This window comes from Typopeltis vanoorti, chromosome 3 (genome assembly GCF_054136105.1).
Source record: "Typopeltis vanoorti isolate ZY-2024b chromosome 3, IOZ_Tvanoo_1.0, whole genome shotgun sequence".
NCBI classification, from domain to species: domain Eukaryota; kingdom Metazoa; phylum Arthropoda; class Arachnida; order Uropygi; family Thelyphonidae; genus Typopeltis; species Typopeltis vanoorti.
The window spans coordinates 95292219-95313963 of NC_143551.1; the positions used below are offsets into that span (position 1 = coordinate 95292219).

The following is a 21745-nucleotide window of genomic DNA, read 5'->3' on the forward strand; positions in this document are numbered from 1 at the left end:
AATCGGTGAGAGTGATCATAGGGTCTTAACTTGGGAGGTGGCTAAAGGTGTAGAATTTTCAATTAAGACAGGGTACATGTGGAATTATTGGGCTGGAAAGTATGACAAGCTTAGGAGTTTGATTGGTTCAGTGCCATGATCTTGGAGTGTCAGTAGATAGGAAGTTGAAGTTCAGGGCCATATAGCAAAGATTGCAAATACAATTCAAAAGAAAATTGCAATGCTGAAACAAACATCATGTAAAGATAAGGATGTCATTTTGCCTCTTAACAAGGCCTTGATTAGACCTCACTTCTACTATTGTGTGCAGGTCTGGTCTCCTGGTTTCCATTGCGATTCTGATATAGTGGAGAGAGAGAGAGAGAGAGTGCAAGAGAGTGTTAAAAATGATATCAGGATTGTGGAATACTGATCATGAAGACAGATTGAGAATTTGTAGACTGCAGATGCTAGCAAACAAGAGAAAGAGGAGTGATATGATTGAGAGACTTACAAACTTCTGAAAGCGTCATACAAGATTTCAGTTGATTGAATTTTTCAATTAATGGAGGGTGAGGAAAAGGACAACAGGGCATCCTTGGAGGCTGAGAATGAATGTCACTAAGATGGGAGTGAGAGTCAGATTTTTCCTCTCATAGGGTGGTGCATGATTGGAATGGATTGCCATTGGATGTTGTGAGTGCAAGAAATCTTTACCCTCTTCCACCACAAACTTCCATAGTTGCATACTGAAAACAACACTTTGTTTCATAACTTACTGAAGTTATGAAACAAAACTGAAGATGGTTATGAGCCTGTTTTGGGTGGCTTAGAACTGACCTTAGTTTTGGAAGAGTTGAAAAACACGTTTTAATATTAAATTTTTTCAAAATTCTTCCTAGTTTCCGGGAGCGCGAGCTGATGAAAGGTAAAGAAATATAATCCTTGGGGTTGTTAGGGATCTTTGTATTGTTTCAAGGGCGCTGGTATAGTTGCCTCTTAATGTTTTTGGAAGAGTATCCATTATTTAAGAAAGTTCTTTCTAGGTATGTTAGTTCATTTTTAAGTTCTTCTTTATCGGACAATACTGAGTGAGCATGGTGAGCCAATGTGGAAACGATACCTAACTTTTGTGTGGGATGTGAGGATGTATGTAGGTATCTATTCGTGTGTGTTGATTTCCTGAAGATCGAGATTTTTAAAGAATCAGACATCCTTGTAAGTTTCATGTCTAAAAATGAAAGGGAACCATTTTCTTCAATCTGAATTCAATCTTCAATCCCCAAAAAAAAAGAACCTATTCTGTTGTAAATAATGGAATGCCCAATACCTTACATAATATGTTCCAGATATGCAGGGAAAGAGGTCAGCTGTAGAATGCAGGTTCTACTGTTTCCAATCGGGAACAAATATCAGAGACCTGATCTCCAATGTTAAAGTACCTACCTTTGATGGTATTGAGTGGAGGCAACCATATGCATGTCTCCAAGCAAGATCCCTGCTGTTTAGGGTATCCTTGGAACTTCAGTAAGTTATGAAACAAAGTGTTGTTTTCAGTACGCAACTATGGAAGTTTGTGGTGGAAGAGGTAAAGATTTCTTGCACTCACAACATCCAATGGCAATCCATTCCAATCATGCACCACCCTATGAGAGGAAAAATCTGACTCTCACTCCCTTCTTAGTGACATTCATTCTCAGCCTCCAAGGATGCCCTGTTGTCCTTTCCCTCACCCTCCATAAATTGAAAAATTCAATCAACTGAAATCTTGTATGACGCTTTCAGAAGTTTGTAAGTCTCTCAATCATATCACTCCTCTTTCTCTTGTTTGCTAGCATCTGCAGTCTACAAATTCTCAATCTGTCTTCATGATCAGTATTCCACAATCCTGATATCATTTTTAACACTCTCTTGCACTCTCTCTCTCTCTCTCTCTCCACTATATCAGAATCGCAATGGAAACCAGGAGACCAGACCTGCACACAATAGTAGAAGTGAGGTCTAATCAAGGCCTTGTTAAGAGGCAAAATGACATCCTTATCTTTACATGATGTTTGTTTCAGCATTGCAATTTTCTTTTGAATTGTATTTGCAATCTTTGCTATATGGCCCTGAACTTCAACTTCCTATCTACTGACACTCCAAGATCCCTAGCCTCATCAGTTTCTTCAAGCATAATCCCACCAATATAACATGACATTGGATATCCAATCATGCCAAAGTGAATGACTTACATTTGACATCCATTTAAACTGACATTCATTTTCCCATGCCCACAATTCCAGCCTATTCAAATCATTCTGCAAGTACTTCCTATCAGCAGCATTCCTGATTACCTTAACCCATCTTTGCATCATCAACAAATAGCTGTATCTTGCTTGTCAGATCCTTCCCAATATCATTAATGTACATTAATGATATTGGGAAGGATCATTAATGTGCATTACTAATCATTAATCAGTATCATTAATAACAGTCAACCAAGCGCTGATCCTTGTAGTACACCATTGGTTAAGCACAGGATGTATTCAGAAAAAATCTCAGCTTTTGGACCTTTATAATCATTTACTCCAAATAGGGGAAGATTAATATCCAGTTACTACCAGAGAAGGTCTGCACATGTGTGATTGGTCTGCAACATTTCATGGATTTTTAGAACTGTATTGCTTAAAGCAGAATTTTAAGACTGGAAACCCAAAGCCTCCAGACCTTTATTGAGGTCTCATCAGTGGGATCCAGAAAGATGCCAAGGTGTTGAATTATATATATATATATATATATGATCCACACATGAAAGGCCACAAGAACTATAGCACATTAGTGTGGTGTGGGATCAAGAGGAATAGCAGTAAGGAGGAATCTGTTCACATTTTACTTGAACACCTGAGGGTTGTAATCCTTGAGAAAGGTAGAGTGGGAGAATTGTTCCAATGAGCAGAAGTAGATAGAATGAAAGAGAAGGCAGTGAAGTTGGTTCAGTGAGTTTCAAGATGGACTGTAAAAGAGTATTGGTTAACAGTGGCTCTTGTTTTAATGATTTTGGTGAAGAGTAGTGGTGGAGGATTTTGGTGGAGGAATAATAATAGCTAATTCAGCAGGGCACTGTCTATGGAAGTATCTATAGAAGAAGCATAAGGTAGAAACTGAACATCTGAGAGAGGGATTGAAATGGGTATGTGTGTGAGAGATGGATCATTAATTAGCCAGATTGCCCCTTTTTGGATAGAATTGAGCAATCATAGAGAGAAGTTTGGTACACTACCCAAAATATGGGAGCAATATTCCATGGCTAGTTGGATTTGGGCTTTGTGTAGAGTTAACAGGTGTGAAGTAGTGTCCTGTGTGAAAAAGTACACCAAAAGTATTCTGCGATGGCAGAATGTCATTGCCAAAGCTATGGAATGGATTGGAAGTCTGCGAGAGCAGATCATTTATGTACAAGAGGAAAAGGTGGAGGAATGTGAGCTATTTCTTATGAGAAATCAGACAGAAACTAAGTTTTGGTGGCATTGAAATTTACAAGGTTGTCCTCACCCCACCAGGATATAACTAGGAGATCTGAGGTCAGGTCCCCATTCATGGAAGATCTTGAGAATTCTAATACTTGACCACTACAAGGTTTGTTGAATGTAAAAGGAGGAATGAAGTTTACTGTCATCAGCAAAGCTATGGAATAGATTAGCAGTCTATGAGAGCAGGTCATTTATGTAGAAGAGGAAAAGAGTGGGTGAAAGAACAGAACCCTGGAGTACTCTTGCATTGGTGGGAACATTTGAGGAGAGTAAACTGACAACCATGACACGTAGTAAATGATCACTGAGAAAGTTGCAATCCAGTTGCATGGTGAGGAAGGCAGACCATAGGATGACAGTTTCTTAAGTAGGCCCCTGTGCCAAACCCAATCAGATGCCTTTGAAATATTGTTGGTAACTATGTGGATTTCTCCAAATTTTCAGCTGTAGATCGTGAGTGGCGGAATCTATACTGCTTGTCACTGATTAGTTAGTATGTCTCATGTCTCTAGATGGTTCAAGAGTTGGTTATTGATGATCTGAGAGAACAGAAGTGAGAGCATTTGGACTTCAGTTCACTGGTTGACTTTTATCACCTTTCTTTCGGATGGGCTGGATGTGGACCTGTTTCCATGTTGTAGGGTAGATGCCAGTGGAATAGGATAGATTGAAGAGGCGATACAAGATAGGTGTTAGTTCTGGGACACAGTTTTTTAACATAATAGGTGGTATACCATTAGCCCAGGTGCCTTGTTTGCATTCAGGTTATTAAGGATTCTTCAGATTTCTTTTTGTCGGAACAATATGGGAGACATGGAGGAAGCCATTCTTGGTGGAGTGGAGGGAACTTTGCCCAGGTCATCAATGCAGGAATTGGAAGAGAAGAGTAATGCCTGTAAGTTGGCCTTGTCTGTAGGTTAGGTAACTACAGTATCATCTGGATGTGAGAGTCATGGAAACCTGGATGGGCAGAAGTTACACCCAATGGCCTTGGCAAGGACCAGAAGGAGTGATGGTCATTTGGCAAGAGGTGAGTTTACAGCATTTGGCCCTTTGACTTGATGAAGATTCTTTTGCAACTATTATGAGCTGCACTATAGGCAGAATGGGAGGCTAGAGTTTTGGTCTTGAACCATTCATGGTAAGCAGAAGTTTTTTCTTTTACAGTATTGGCACACTTTTTTGAGAACGGAGGCATGGATGGTGGCTGAGAATTTGGATGTGAGGATGATTTCTGTTATTTGGTCTGAGCAGGTGTTTAGATTAGGAGAACTGAAGCAGTAGTCAGACCAGTATTGCCAGAGGACACAAGATTGTGGAACTAGTGGTTGAAGATTGTTCTCTGGCAAAAGAGACTTGTATGAGGTTGTAGTCTGAATTACCAAGAAGGGAACTGACAACCACAGTATTCTTGGTAGGCAAGCTTGTTAGGAAGCGGTCAAGTGTGTTGGCAAATTGGAGGGGTTGTTATGTATTCTGGTAGGAAGACTGATGATCTGAGATAGGTCATTGCTAATGGCAAACACCTCATCATTCCTGCCTGCTTGATCAGTGAAACTGAAGAAGGGGAGCCAGTATGAGTTCTGGACTTGAAGTCCCCAAGAAGGATGGCCTCACTATTGGGGTATTTCAACTACAGAAAGTCGAGATTTAGGGATAGTTGAAGAGGTCAGAGTGATTGATGGAGTTTGGGGAGTGATAGATGGAGCATATGAAAAGGACAGGTTGATTTGGTAGAGAAATTTTGAGCCAAAGCAGATTGAACAGTGGGGGATTCAAGGATTTATAGTCTTTGACATGGTATGTTGATTCTGACAAATGCCACCCTTGTGGTACTGTGTAGTTTGGACAGTTGAGGGGGGACAATGGCTGGACAGTGTATGGGTGTTGTCCAGTGGCTGCTCTAGTTCTTACATGGTTAGAAGAAAGGGGAGGAATGATAGTAGATAATTCAAAAGAGCAATTTTTGAAGGGAGTCTGTGAGGGAACTATTAAGTGGATTGCCCTCTTCTGAATATCATAATGAATTCTTAGGGAGATCTTGTATGCTATACTCCAAGGTCAGTCAGAGGAGACTTATAAAGTGTTAGGAGTTGAGAAGAAAAGTAATGTTTAGAACGGAAAAGAAAACACCAAGCTTTTTAGAGGCAAAGGAGACTATGTGAGTAATATGGTTTTGTCAGGATAAACTTGATGTGACAATCAATCGAAGAAGAAAAAGGTGATCTTGAAAGGAAACCGGAACATTATCAAAAATAAAAGGGGATGAGGTAGGATTTTTCTTGTGAATAATAAGGCAGGCTTGAGTTTTTTTGGCATTGAAATTTATTAAGTTGTTTTCATCCCCATTTCAAGATGTTAAGGGTCAGTGTTCAAATTACTGGTTATGGAATATCTTGAGGCATCTAACATTAGGGCACTGCAAGGTTTATTGAATGATGAAGAGGAATGAAGAGTACTATCACCAGCAAAACAGTGAATAGGATTTGAAATCAAAGACAAGAGGTCATTGATGTAAAGGAGGAAGAGTGTGGGTGATAGCACAGAACTCAGACACACTCCAAATCTGATGAGAGGAAGCCATCCACCATGACACACACTGAATGACCAGTGAGGAAGCTGGCAATCCAATTACAGAATGTAGAAGGGATAAGATGGCAGTTTCTTCAGGAGACCTCTGTGCCAGACATGTTAAAAATGCCTAAGAAATATCAAGAGTGATAACATGAGTTTCTCCAAATCTTTCCATGACCTGAGTCCAAAGGTAGCTGAATTAGCTAGGAGGTTGGCTGTAAACGAGAATCACAGAATCCATGTTGGTGATCGCTAATTAACTTAATGAGTCTCCAGGTAAAAGAAGCTGGTTGTAATGGGACGACACTTTGAAAACAAGGTATCATCCCATTACTGAGAGTAGTGGGATGATAGTTAGATGGCTGACTTTTGTCTTCCTCTTTGGGTACATGCTGAATGTAGGCTTGCTTCTTTGCTGTTGGATAGAAGCCAGTAGAATGTAAAAGTTTATATAGACAACACAAGATGGGCATCAATTCTGGAGCACAACTGGAGGAATACCATCTGGACCTTATTAGTATCAAGATTAAAGAGAGTTTTTTGATGTCCTTTTGGCAAAAGTTCAGAGGAGGCATGTAGTGGGCAGTTTGTGTAAGCATGGGAGGTGATTTGCTTTGGTCATCCAGGCAGCAGTTAGAGGAGTCAACTGATGCCAAGAGGTCTACCTTTTTCCTTAGGTGAGATTACAATAGTGCCATCGGGATGCAAATGAGATGGCAAAATGGAAGGACAAAAGCCTTAGCAAGGGATCCAGAAGGCTAGTTTATTGATTTCATTCTTACAAAGGCTGCTTTAGAATCATTGATAATTTTTTTTACATATTTCAAGCTGTTGTGTAAGCTTGAATGAGAAGCTGGAGTTTTTAATTTAAGCCATTAAACATAATGTGCAATTTTATCATGGACAGAAGAGGCACTTTTTTTTATGAACCCTGGCTTAGAAACATTATTATTATTATTACGGGTATCTCCATGGAGTCAGTAGACTCATCGCGGGAGACCCAAACTAGCAAAACAATATCTGTCATATCTCTTCTTGAATTCATTTACAGACGAAGAGCTCACAACTAAGTCAGGCAATGAATTCCACTCATTCACCACCCTCCAGGCAAAAAACCTTGTTCTGACACCTTTGTTAACCACACTCTTCTTTAATTTCCAGAGATGACCTCTTGTTCTTCCATCACTTTCACACAGTTGAAACATTTCCTCTGCATCAATCCTATAAAAACCTTTTAGTAATTTGAATGTTTCTATCATATCCCCTCTTCTTCGCCTATCAACCAATCTCTGCAATCCACAAGCTCTCAATCTATCAATGTAGGGAGCATTTTTTATATCACTCACCAACTTGGTCACTCTTCTCTGAACCCTCTCCACAGCCTCCTCATCTCCAAGGAATCCAGGTGACCAGACCTGAGCACAGTAATCCAAATGTGGAAGTATCAATGCTTTATAAAGGGGAATAATAACCTCTTTATCTCTGGATGTCAGTGTGTTCCTCAACAACCATGTCGGGGGTTTGCAGTGGATTGGGGAATGAAGACTCTCATTCTAGTGAGGATTATTTCAGTTACTAGTTCAGTGCGGATATTTGGATCATGAGAGCAAAAAGTATTAATTTGATCATGGAAAAGCAGCATAAAAATTCAGAGGTCATCCTGGTTGGCACAATTATAGTGACATAGGGTATGAGGCTGAGATTGTAATGAAAGGCTTGGTATAGCAAACTGCCAGGAGAATGGCTTGTTATTTAGCTTTAGCAAGGATTTTTCAGTAATTTGCTTTTTGATTTTGAGTTGATTTTACTATAATGCAACTTTCTGTAGTAAGAATTGACAGTATGACCACACAATTTTGTCTACTTTCCCTCTTAACAATCCTACAAGATAATTCTGCTGTACTGTATTTAATGTCATATACTAAAATCCACATATATCAAGATAATTTCCTGCATTCAATTCCTTTGTAACAATATCATACTAATTACCAGTTTGTTAAACAGGACTTTCCCTTGGCAATACCATTCTGCAATGCGCTTATAATTTTATCACTACTTTCAGTAAAAGAAATTATAATAATTAAAAAAAAAAGCAAATGTTTAATAATATAAATAAAGACTAATACTTATTAGTAGGCTTGATGACATAGTTTAACCAATTGTCTGTATCCTCTGTTAGAGATGTTATTTGTGAAAATTATCAAAATGAAAGTAAAATAAAGTGAAAGTTTGTAAAATACTGATTTTAACTTGATATTTTAGGATAACAATTACATTAGTAATGTCCAGTGATTGACTACACAGTAGTGACATTACTTTTTTATACTGAGATTTTTCTTGATCTGGAAAAAGGTTGAACAGTATTCATAGGTTACATATATTTCACAAGAAATTATGTTCTTGTTTTTATCCACATTTTATCTTTGTGTAAGTAAACAGTAAAAGATTGAGCATAACATATCTTTGCAGTTACCAATCTGAATACTTGAAAGCAGTTGGTTTCAACACAAGTTGCCTTAATCATCATGTAATGAAAAGCACAGTTTCTATTGAGTACATATTTATTGCTTTGCCTAATGCATTAAGAAGCAATTTCCAGATTGATCAACCTTTATTGAGGTGTCATAACTGTGAACCTAACATGAAAGAATGGCAAGAGTCATTCTTTCATGTACTTTTTTGCAGCTGGGCTGGGAAATGACATTCACTAATGTAAAGTAATGTAATCTTCCTCAAAAATGTATTGTTATTTATTTTATAGAACTCAGAACAAGTTATCATGAACTGTTCTCAGTATATGCCATAGTCATGAAATAAAGATATTTTATATGGTAAAATAGAGCCTCCGTAGCTCAGTCAGTATAGACGAAGCTCTTTGGTTAGAATTACCTGGGTTCGATTCCTGTCAGTAATGTAAGGAACCTTTATCTGGTCTCTTTCGATGAAAGGTGAGCTAGCCAGTCTTATACAGAGGTAGGGTTTTTTTTTCACCTGAAAACTCAAGCTTTTTGTATCCCAGAACAGGTAAGCCAGTCCCGTGAACACACATCTACAGGCATAGGACACACACCGGCAGGCAAAGGGCTTAACTACCTTATCCTTAGGTTGTGGTTGCAAATCCAAGATAATAGGCACTTATCTTGGAAAGATAAGTACCTGTTAGGACCACATAGGATAGGATAGAGTAAAATATGTATAAAGATAATTTCTTGTTAAGTATACATTCAGCCAGCATATAAATTTAATCTTGATAGCTGCTAATCACATATAATTCTATGCCTATTTTCATGTCTCCTAATAAAATTTCAGCTGTAGTTAATCCTAGTCAAAGATTGTCACCACCAACTTTATTTATGGATACAAGGTCCTCCTTCATTTGTTATGTTCTATATTTTGGTTGAACTGATGGAATAGTAGCTTTTAAACTTAAGCAAGCTAATTCCAAATTCTCTCAGTTTTAAATATTTTTTTATGGTCATCTTCAGAATGTGATCAGTAATACTGGACTTTTCATGCTAAAGAACATAAATCATCTCAGATTCCTATAGAATGAAAAGTCCAGTATCACTAATCACGTTCTGAAGATGACCATAGAAAAATCATTGTTATGATATTTAAAAATGAGACAGTTTGGAATTAGCTTGCAGAAACTGTGAGGTGAACAGTCCTAACTTTAAACAGTGATTCAGTACAAATTAAAAAATCCTATGACTAACTTTATCAGCTGATGATTCACTTAGGTTAATTCATTGAATAACACTAAACTTGGGTTTAGCATTATAATGGCTGATTATGGCTTCATTTTGCAATTTATAATACAAAACACCATGTATACAATACATGGTGTTTTGTATATCTTCAATATGTCAATAAGGTATTCAGAGTAATCAATTTAATAAAATCTAGTAAGCACATGTTTTCATTTCGTTACCCAGCAATTTAATATGCAGTACATAATTTCTTTTGTAGGGAATAACAGGATATGGTTGGAGCCAGCTTGTTGATATCTACAGATTATTTGCTTTAGCTGGTGAACCATTTGCTGAAGGTAAGAGTATCAGTTTTTATTTTTTTATTTGTTTGAAACTATAATGCTGTTCATGTAAACTCTGCTGTTTAGAACAATCACAATGCTTTCTAGTAAACTACATGTACTAATAGCTGCTTCTCCTGGCATAAACACATCACAACCATTGCATCCTCAGCTTCCAAAAAACTAGGATTTCTCTTTTGCTGAAGATGTTACTTCACCTCTGAACAGCTGTTAACCTTATACAAATCACAAATCTGCCCAACTATCAAATACTGCTCTCACATTTGGAGTGGAGCTCCTAAAAGCTCCCTCAAAATGCTTGACTCAATATAGAGGAGAGAAATTAGATTGATAAATGACCCATCTCTTACTAACTCACTCCCCCCACTTTTACACAGACGTTTGGTCTCTGCAACTTGTGTGTTCTATAAATATTTCCATGACAAATGTTCATCTGAAATAGCATCAATTATTCCCTCACTCAGTACTAAGCCCATTGGAACATGTACAGCTGCTGCTTAACATCCTAAGAAACAGGCTTAACATCCCAAGATTGAGCAAACTCTTCCAGTCATGAATGTAGTTAAACATATATACTCACATATTTGAACCAGCATGCAGTAGGAAAGGAAGTTAGACTTACCTTAAAAGAAGATGTGGAATGCTGAATCTCATTTATAGGTCGATTCAATAAAAACTTTACATATTTAGTTTACAGATGCATCACTTTATTTGCTAGCTGTTACAGCACTTGTCACGAATGCTACTTAAGGAAATTTTCATCTTATGTAAATACATGAAATTCAAAATTTTAACTGTAGTTTTCAGCTTTGGTTTAACCACCTTACTGGCTACAATGTGTTTTTATCATGTTGGAGATTTAATGGAGTATAAATAGTACTGGGGAAAGGATTAACAGCTATTTTAATCCTTCCAGTATTTCATCTCAGTCACAGAGACATCTTCAAGGAGTACAAACTAATGCTTGTAACACACACAAAACTAAATGAAACACATGGATGTAAAATTAGTCCTGACTAGGTAGGAGGCCACAGTTGTAAATTGTGGTCTGGAAAGATTAATGCTTCCATATTTTGGGAAGTTTCTTGCATTTATATTTATTTAAATTAGGCTGATTTCTGGGGGTAACTGCAGATTCTTAAAACAGGCTTTCTTTCCTAAATTTGCAGTGATTGGAACATGGTGAGTTTTTTCTAGTTGATCCTGTGAGTAGTATCCAATGTATGGTCTACAAGACCAGACTTATGATTGCAGGTGTATTTTTTGTGTTCTGTCCAGACAGTGGCTGATCTACCTGTCCATAGTATGCCTACTTGCAGGAGCAGGCAACTTTATATATACCAGGAACTGAGAGGAAGGAGCTGGTCTTTAGTGGAACAGATAAGGGTAGCCAGTTTCAGGTGTGGCTTAAAAGCTGTAGAGGTTGTATTTCTTTAAGGACTTGGCTGTTTTTTCAGATATAAATCAGATGTAGGGAATGATGCCATTCATGAAATCCTTCTGGAAAGATGATCATGGACTAGGGAGAAGGATTGATTATTTTTTTAATTCTGTAGGAACTGTATCCATTAGATAGGAAGGTGAGGTGTATATGGTTGAGTTCTGTTGAAAGAGTGGTTTCACTGGAACAAATATTGTAGCCTCTATTGGTTAGAGTTTTAATTATGCCATATTGTTGAGTGGGGAAGTGAGGGGGGAAAGTATATGAATGTATCTGCCTATGTGAGTTGGTTTCCTGTATACTGTGAAGGAGATGGCACCATTAGGAAGATGTGTTAGAAGATCTAAGAAGGGTAGATTATTGTTAGTTTTCCTTTTCCATCATAAACTGGATTCTTGAATGTAGACATTGAGGTAACAGAGGGAAAAAATTTAATGTGTTTGGGCCCTGAGGCTAGATAGAATGTTTGAGGGGGAACTGAGTCAAGAGCTTTTTTCAAAATTTTCCATGTAAAAATTGACAAGTGGGAATAAGAGGGGGAAATTCATAGCAGTTTTCCCTCTGCTCGTTTGTATATTTTGTTTGTCCAAGAAAAATATACAGAATGATAAAAGAAAAAGAGATCTGTGATATCAAATAGAAAAATATTTTTTAAGAGTATTAAGATGTCATTCAAGAGAATATTGGTAAACAGTGGGGATGATATCAATGCTAAATCATATATCTGCTTTTATATATATAATTAAATTCTGAGTAGAAGTTTTCAAATGCATAGTTTTTTTTAATGTAGGATTTGGTATGACCAATAAGGGGGGTAGGGATAAGAGAACTCACTAACTTTTTTGATAATTTAAGGCATGGGGGAATTTGTGGCATCTACTATATCTTGGAGGGAAGGAGGAGAGGGGGGGAATGGGATTGTGGATTTTAGTGAACCAGATATCCAGTGAAGATGAGAACGGAAAGGCTTAAGTTTTTTGGGTGTTGGGAGACCAGGAAGATACTTTTTTTAAATAGACTTTTTAAATTCTTAATCTGAGTTTTAGTAAGATTGTATTCTCATAGGATATAGGTAGAGTAGTCTTGGAGGAAATATTCATTTTATGATTGTATGCGGTGCTTGCTATGTGGCCATGCCCTTATCCACTGTGGTGATAGCTATGCTATGATCTTTTCATAACATTCTGAGAGCCGGGAGTTGGCCATATGATATATTTCTTTTCAGAGGCAAACACTAAGAAAGAATACTAGTGATGTGAAGTCTAATGTTTTCTATTTTAGGAACCAAGTTACAGATTCCATGTTTGATGTTGAACATTAAGTCTACTACCAGCACTTGTTTTGGTGCTACAGCAAAACTGTGGCTGAGGCTTTGGGTGTTGATGGCTCTTTATTAAGCCTGTTTTACAACAGGTTCACTAGAGTATGAAGAAGTTGAACTTGAGGCTGAGATCTAGAATTGCCCAGACTGTTGGTTGTACTTTTTTGATATATTTATTTCTTACTTTTAAGAATTCTTTTTGGGCAAAAGCTTCTGAAATGTCCAAGAAAATGGAAAGTTCAGGGTATTGCTGAGAGCTCTGATTGTAATGAGCTGATGGTGGCATTGGAAGCAGTGAGGCTGGTGTGTGTTGTAATGATCTGTTTCTGCAACTGAGCAAAACTTATGCATTTGTATATATGGAGGGCATTTTTTGATTTGAACTTGATTTTTAGTTTGGTGCAGTTTGATAATATTCTTGTATCCTGGCATCTTTTCAGGAAGGCAGCCAGTTTACTTGCCTGGATAAACAAAGTTTCAACTTACCATATTGTCTTGCTTACATTCTATATGCTAACCATGAATAATCAGTATTTTGTGAGTTAAGACTTATATAAAGTTCTCTGTTCCTGCAACTATGAACAGACAGGTAGATCAGCCACCATCTGCATAGAAGAACACAAAAAAATACATTTGCAATCATGACTATGGAGACACTCTAGTCTTGCAGACCATGCATTGGATACTGCTCATAGGATCAACTGAAAAAAAAACACTGTGTCCCATCACATTAAGTTTAGAGAAAAACTGTTTTTAGAATCTGCAGCAGCCCTCAGAAATCAGCCTAATTTAAATAAATATAGATGCAAGTAACTTCCCAAAATATGGAAAATTAAGCCTTCAAGATCCCAATTTATAACTGGGGTCTCTTACAGATGCCCACATAGGATATCCCACCTAGTTATATATTGCTTTTGTGTGTGTGTGTGTGTGTGTGTGTGTGTGTGTGTGTGTGTGTGTGTGTGTGTGTGTGTGTGTGTGTGTGTGTGTGTTAGGTTGTACTACCTGAAGATGTCTCCGTGATAGATGAAATATTGAAAGGATTAAAATAGTTTTTAATCCTTTCCCAGTGCTGTTTATGATAAAAACATTTCATGGTCAGTTAGGTGTTAAACCAAGCTGAGAAACTCGAGTTGAAATTTTAAATATCATATATTTACATAAGGTTAAAATTTAAAAAACTTTAATATTTGTGACAAGTGAAAAATGTTCTGGAAAACAAAATATAGAAAATGTATAGAAACTGCTCCCCAAGTAAAATTCTCCTATGAACAGTTTGTAAATAAACTATTATCTGAAGTATCTATACTTTGAATAGTTGGTTAGGTAATTTAATTTAGAAAATTATGAAATCTGGAAACTATATAGTCCTGTAAGATGATTAGGCAGGATTAATTTTTCACAAAAATACTATAATCAGCGTATAAAAGAAATATCGATATTTTGATTACGATGTCTGCTAATCAGTCAGAAGAATGAAAATGAACAAAGAAATTCCTGATGTGTACTTTACTATTGTTTGCTTGCTTGGGGATTTTTAGTTATCATTCTGGGAGGTATTCTTTCTTCTCTCTCTCTCTCTCTCTCTCTCAATTATAGTGAGTAATTTGAGTTGGCTTTCATCTCTTACTGTGTTAGAGAGGATTATTAGCTCATATTTTTTCTGATATGTTCCTTAGAAATACTAACTTAGTAATATCTAGGAAATCTCTAATATTAGAAATACTGGAGATTATTTCAAAAATGGCAACAAACAGCAGTAGCAGTCAGAACTTTATTAAAAAAAAACACTCAAAACTAATATTTTTATGACAAACAATTTTTTATATAGGAAAAATATAACAGAAAATCTAGTTATAAAAATTTGAATAATTTCAGTTGGTTGCCTTTCACTGAACAACTGATTTCAGAATTAAAATGGAGTAGCTGAAATAATCAAACTGCACTAAAATAGGTTAATTTTAGAAGCACCTGTTTCAACAGGCACATTGGGATTATTCTTTTATTTCTTTTCTTGAAATAGTAAAATAAAGTAATATCTTTAAGATAGTGAAATGTTGAAATATTCCTGTCCAAAATTTTAAACCAGTAGAAAATTAGACCAAAAAGTAGTTATATAATTCAATTCCTATGTATATACATTGAGTGATGTAATTAAAATATTTCAAAATGAACAAATTTTGAATCAGTCTGTGTTTCAGATATTTTTACCATTTATAGCACTTAAGTTTGGATATTAAGCATGATAATTTGTATGAAAATTAAAAAAATTAGTATTGTTCAGATCATATTTATTTCAATAAATATTTATCAATTATTTTCAGTGCAAGCTTTTGAAAATAGTGCTAAAATAATTTCTACATTATTTTCATTAAAATAAAGAACCTGAATGAAAATATGTTCCATTGCATTAATCTGAAGAATAAAAGATATTGATAAAATCCAGAATATATTATTAATTAACTATGACTTGAATGCATATAAAGTTATTATTTTGTTATTCTTAATGTTAATGTTATTTAGTTATTCTATAAAGTTATTCAAAGAGATTCTTAATTCTCTTTGATTTTTTTAATCAAACTCTCTTTTTAATAAACTTATCTTGGCTTTTATTAAAAACCACAATACTTTTATTAAATTATTTTATTTTATCCTTCAAGGATACATGATATTTCCAGATGGCAAATGATTATTATTGATATTTTAATAGTAATATCTTAGTACATTTAGATCTTATATAACATTTGTACTTTGTGTTCTCATAACTAACACACACAAAAAACTATTTACTTAACTGTGAACAACCTAAGAGATATATATTTGAGTAATGGAAACATGTAGAACAGTCTTAATTATATTAACTTCTTATTAAGAGTTATTACTCACATTTGTAAATAAACGTATTAATAATTATTTGAATAGTTGCAATGACTATTTCCGTCAACATAATCAGGCCATTATCAAAGCAGCAGTGTACACAAAAAACAACTTTTATGAAGATGGGCATTAATGGAGTATCAAATTTCATTAATAACATATTGCAAAAATTAAGATTACAAGTATTTAAAGGAAAAACCATTTAAACAAAGTCTTAATTTCATAACTCCACCTTTATGCATCACAAAGGTAGGGTGATTGCCTCATTAATTAAATACAATTCAAGTCAGATGTACCATTTATAACTTAAGAATTGTTTTCTTTATTGAGAAATATTGTATTTCTCAGCTCGTTAATCCACAATAACATTATTTGCTAGGCGAAATAGTAAAAAGTTGGAATAAAATGCAGTAGAGAGTATGAAATTGTCATGATTACAATGATTTATTATAAGTATGTCATATAACAACAATACAAATATTCATGCTTTGAAGTCTGAAAATGTTTAACTGTCTTTTCTTAATTCAGATATTTCAAGCACAAAAAATAATCACAATTGCAGACCAATATATTTATTTAAGTTGTAAGCAGTTAGTATCAAAGAAAGTATAGGAAACTGGTTTGATGTAAAATAAGGTGTAAGACAAAGGCACATACTGTGACTCATGTTATTCATTATCTATATGGATTATATTATGAGAGAAAGTGGCATATGTGATATCAGAATCGGACACATCAAATGGAGCTCTTTTCTTTATGCAGCTGATGTTGTATTCTTTAATAAATCCAGTGTAAGTGATCAGGATTATTTAACTAAATTTGATAACAGCTGTAACAAATTTTGGACATGAAAATCAGCAATTAAAAGACCACAACTATGAAAACAGGCAGAACAGAAAACTTCAGTTGCATTCTGAATGGAGAATGTATAGAACAAGAACAACATTTCAGTTATTTAGACACTATTTTTAGTGAAAACGCAAATTAAATGTGGAAATAGATAATAAAATAAGCAAGGTGGTGTAGTAGAGTGCCAGCTGGATAAATTTATGTGGAATAAGAAAGAAATTAATCAAAATGCTAAAAGTAGCTGTATACATGACGGTGTTCAACCTAATTTTAACTTGTGGATTTGAGAGAGGAATTAGAAATAATACAGTTGATCAAACACTAGAGATCTGAGAAAAGTTAAGGAAGGCTGTATTAAAATTAGTGTATTAGGAAGGAACTTGATATGTTAGCATTCAAGAATATGCTAGCAGAACTAATCTAAAGTGTTATAGCAGTGTTTCCCAACGTGGGGCATACACCCCACAGGGCGGCAATTTGAATATTTGGAGTGGGGGGGGGCAGATTTTCCTGCCATCCTATCATCAAACACCATTAGCAAAGGTGTTTGATGATAGGATGGCAGGAAAAACACCCATGGGATGATTAAGATCTATGTGGATTGAAGCACCCAGAAATATCCTAGAAGATAGAAATGTAAGATCTATCTTACATTTCTACATTTTCCTTCAACAATTTGGAGGAAAATTGTTGACAAGAGGTTAGTAATAATATAAACATATTTTGTAGTACTTTCGTGATTTCCTGTGCATCCCTTTAGGGTACATATGAGGAATTTAATGATTTTTCCTTGTCACATATAGATTTTTAGTGAGAAAAAAATCATTTGTATATTTGAATAAAATATGAGCTCATTATATTGAATAAATACATTAAAAAAGCACAAAAGGAATGTGCTATGTACTTGTATTATGGGAAATATCTAACAACTTATAAGATAAAGCATTCCAGACGTAATAAGAAATAAAAGTGATAAGTGGTATGAGTATATAAATGATTAGAACATTACTGGGATATCAGTCTGATCAATACCATTTGTTTTCTATTTTAGTACATGGTTTTATCCTTTCAGGACACATTTTATTATAGGCCAGTGCAGTGCAGATTTTAATCAAATGTTTAACCTGTTATTCAATTAAAATACAAAATAAACAATTTTTTATAATTTTTGTTAACTCTTTCATTATTCTCTTAAAAAATTACAAATGTTACTACAGTTGCTAATGGTTTACCTTGAGATAAAGCCATCTTAAAGCTTTTAATTTAATATCCACACCTGATAACACTGTTGTTTCTTTTTAGCTGTTTTCAACCCATTAAAAAAAAAAAAAAAGTATACAAATTATAGTATGGATGATTGGATGTTGATTATCACTCATGTTGATATTTAGTGGAAAAACAGATGCCTAAAGCTATTAATTAATTAATTTATTTATTTATATGTTAATTGTTATTTATTTATTTTTTATGTTGTTCCCACACACAGAAGGTTATTAGTAAACCTATAGCACATTTGTATAATAGGGGCGCTAAGGATTTTATTTTTCTATTTTTATCAATTTTATATATTCTTTTAAAAATTATTTATTTTTACATAGTTTGGAAACCCTACTCTAGAAACTAAACATGGAACTTTTTTAAGCCACTTCAGGCCTCCAATAAGTGGGATGTGATCTCACACTGTGCAATGAAATTCGCAAACATCTATGACCATAATGGGGATTAGAACCCACAACCTTTTGGTTGGAGAGTGGGTACGCTAACCAGGTCAGCAGTTAGATTCATTAGATTAATAAGCCAATATTTGGCCTTGGTCCCCAAGGCATCTTCATGAGTGCAAAGAAATATTGAGCACATGTATGCAGGCACACTAGTAGGAGGGCAAACACAGACTAATTGTAAAAGGTTACAGTTGCATAGTGCTGCGGCAGATTCCAGAAATAGCCCCCCCCTCTCTCTTTACCTCTGATTTAAAAAAATCTCCCTTTTATACAAACACAGATTTAAATCAGATATTTCTGGAAGAAAAAGTAATGGAGAAGTTATAAATATAGTTCATGAAGAGTGGTCACAATGAACCACATCAATAAGAGAATAAAAAGCCTAATTGGACACCATCTGAGGCATGGGGGGACTGATTACAGAAATAATGGAGGGGGACTGTAGAAGGAAAGAGGCCATGAGGCACACCAAGAATTTCATATATAAATAACATAATAATGCTAACTAGTGCTCAGAGTTATGAAGAGATAAAAAGAAGGTCACAAGATGGGATGCTATGATGTGCTGCTATAACTAACCAATCTTAGGATTGATGCACCAAAGAAGCAGATTTCTGGAATCTGCCACAGCACTACAACATTCTCCAAACTTAATCAAGTTTGGCTGCATCACATTGCTAAAAATCTGGAAGACCATCATTTTTGAGACCTTCAAGTATCCATCACTGTACCCATAGAGGGTGCCAGCACTCCTGAAAACACATACAAAAATAATGATTCCACTATATCAGAGCTCAGTCACAAAAATAATGGACTGTGTATTCTAAATTTAATGAAGGATTTAAATGGCTACAATACTCTGTGAGGTAATGTATAAACTAACATCAGAAGAAGAGGTGCATGGTGCATGCTCAAAACCAATGATGTAGCGTGATGTGGAGTTTGTGGACCTATGGCCTGTGTTCAGTGGAAAGAAGGATTTGTGTAATGCTGACGTACTGCATCTATATGCTTTTAGTGTTAGGTGTCAAGAGAGAGAGCTTTGTTAACTGAGCATGCTGAAGCACAAATTCAGGAAAACTTTAGCAAAGAGGGGTGGGGGGGGGGATGCAGGTGAATGTGTAAAGGCACCCATGAGGCAAGTGAGTGTATGACCAAGTGGAAAATCTAGTTTCTCAGGCAAAAATATTGAATATGGTAGTCAGTTCAGGAAGTAAAGATGGCTGGAGCCTTAAGGGATGCCACAGCTTCTATATACTGCTGACAGAAATATTAGGAACAAGAGAGAGGAGTTTTTGGCTTTGCTTAGTGCAATCTCACCAAAAGCTACAAGCATTAGTGAGACTTGGCTAACAGCAAATGAAGTAGTTGCAGGGATAGACTGTGAAGGGTTTAGTAATTTCAGGAAACATAGAGAAGATAAAATGGCAGAAGTATACTGCTTATCATAGCAAATGAATTGCAGCCACCTTCTCACATATCTGGTACTGACACTGTTATGTGGATAAGAGGATGGAATCCAGGTGAAAGCAGGTGACTAAGTGGTGTGCTGCAAGGTTCAGTGCTAGGACCACTACTGTTTAATTTCTACATAAATGATATAGAAAATAATTGAAATGAAATATTCAGTCGTTTGCTGATGATGCAAAATTAGGTAGAACAATAGTGAATCAAGACGAAATGGAGAACTTGGGATGATTTAAATAGGTTGCCAGTATGGGCAAAAGATAATGGATATCAGTTTAATGTGGAGTAATGCATTTTGGGATAAATAGATTACAAGCTGTATAGCACATTGATGGCACTGTACTCCAGGAAACAGATGAAGCTAGGGATTTAGTGGTGGTGGTGGTAGACAGAGAGTTGAAGTTTAAAGGACATATTACTAAGATTGCTTATAAGATTACTTGGCTATTGAAGAACATGCTAACAAGTAGTGATAAGGAAGTTATTCCTCTTTATGCAGTCTTTATATGCTCATATCTTTATTACTATGTTCAGTCTAGTCTTCTCGATTTCTTGACAGTAAGGAAGTTCTGGAGAGGATTGAGAGGTGAGCAACTAAAATGGTGAATGATCTGTGGAATGTTTCCTATGAGAAGAGATTAAGGGTATGTGCACCTAGACATTGACTTTTATCAACCTAAAAATTTATTCACCATTCCTCTTTGCACTGTTTAAATGGGAAGCAAAAGTGGGAGTAATTTTCTTGTGATATCTATTCTTTTATGTGGACAATCATGTAGTTCATCACAATCATAATAGGAAATAGATTGCACTGATTGTAATATCATTTCATCCCTAGAAGAATTTGATTCTGCAGCAATCAGCTTCTCTCCTATTAATGAAGATGAATCATATTACAGAGTGTATAATAGAAACTGCCACAACTGCAGCACCTTAAACATCAAGTCAGTTTCTGCATTTTCCCAAACTTTGATGAAATTTAGAATGTACAGCAGCCAAGAAAATCTCAAAACAAAGCTATGGGTATCTTCTACAGATGCTTCATCCCACAAATTGTAATTGCTTTCAGATGTTTTCCCAAGCAGATACATTTGCCGTCAGAGGGGAAAAGGCCTCGTAGATTCAGTTCGCGTGTTTTATTACCAGATAGAAACACCAAAGAGGTCATCATCATCATCAAATTCCTGACATTTACCCTCAAGGGGTGTACAATGATAGTACTACATGAAAAATTTACATTATTACTAACTTTCTACCTACAATTTTCTGCCAAATCAATCTGTTACCTGTCAAAGCTACAACATTGTCAGATCTTATATTTATATATCTGTCTTCTAAGGCACTTTTTACTGTATCAATCCACCTATATCTTGGTCTTCCTCTGGGTCTTTTTCTTGCCAACCTGGCAGAGAACACTTGTTTGGCTAATCTTTCCTCGCCCATTCTGTTTAAGTGACCATACCACCTGAGATTAGCTCTGCTAATGCATTCCTGGATGCTGACAATGTCAAGTTCTTTGCTAATGTTGTCATTTTTAATATGATATTGCCATTAATGCCATCTGTTCACGGCCCTAATCTTTCTCAGGACGCTCATACCTGCGGTCTCTAGTCTTTGGTCAAGTGTTATACTTCTGACCCAGCTCTCAGATCCATAAGTTAAAATTGGTTTGAACACAGTCTTGTATACAGCTAATTTAGTGTTTTGACTAATTTCTCTCTTATTCCATATAAATTTATTCAGTTGATTTCCTACCGTACCAGCTTTCTTGATTCTGTTGTCTATTTCTATATTTAATATACCATCTTCACTAAAAATCGTGCCTAAGTAGCTGAAATATTTTACTTGTTCTATAGGTTCTCCATTCACAATGCAGCTGATATTTTCAATTCTTCTGCCTATTTTCATTATCTTCGTCTTGTTATTGCTGACCTTCATACCATATCTATC

At 35.6% G+C, this 21745-nt stretch overlaps 1 protein-coding gene across 7 annotated transcripts in view; it reads left to right on the forward strand.

Moving 5' to 3' along the window:
- The window catches only part of LOC150108400 (F-box DNA helicase 1-like), a 378469-nt gene that overhangs the window by 286844 nt on the left and 69880 nt on the right, over positions 1–21745 (forward strand). For all 7 annotated transcript variants that reach the window (XR_016548131.1, XM_090390741.1, XM_090390746.1 and 4 more), the window contains exon 16: positions 10035–10113. Coding sequence is in view for 6 of the 7 variants with exons in the window: in XM_090390741.1 (XP_090246867.1) it covers positions 10035–10113 (79 nt within the window). In the remaining variant the exon portion in view is untranslated. The remainder of the gene's footprint in view (positions 1–10034; positions 10114–21745) is intronic.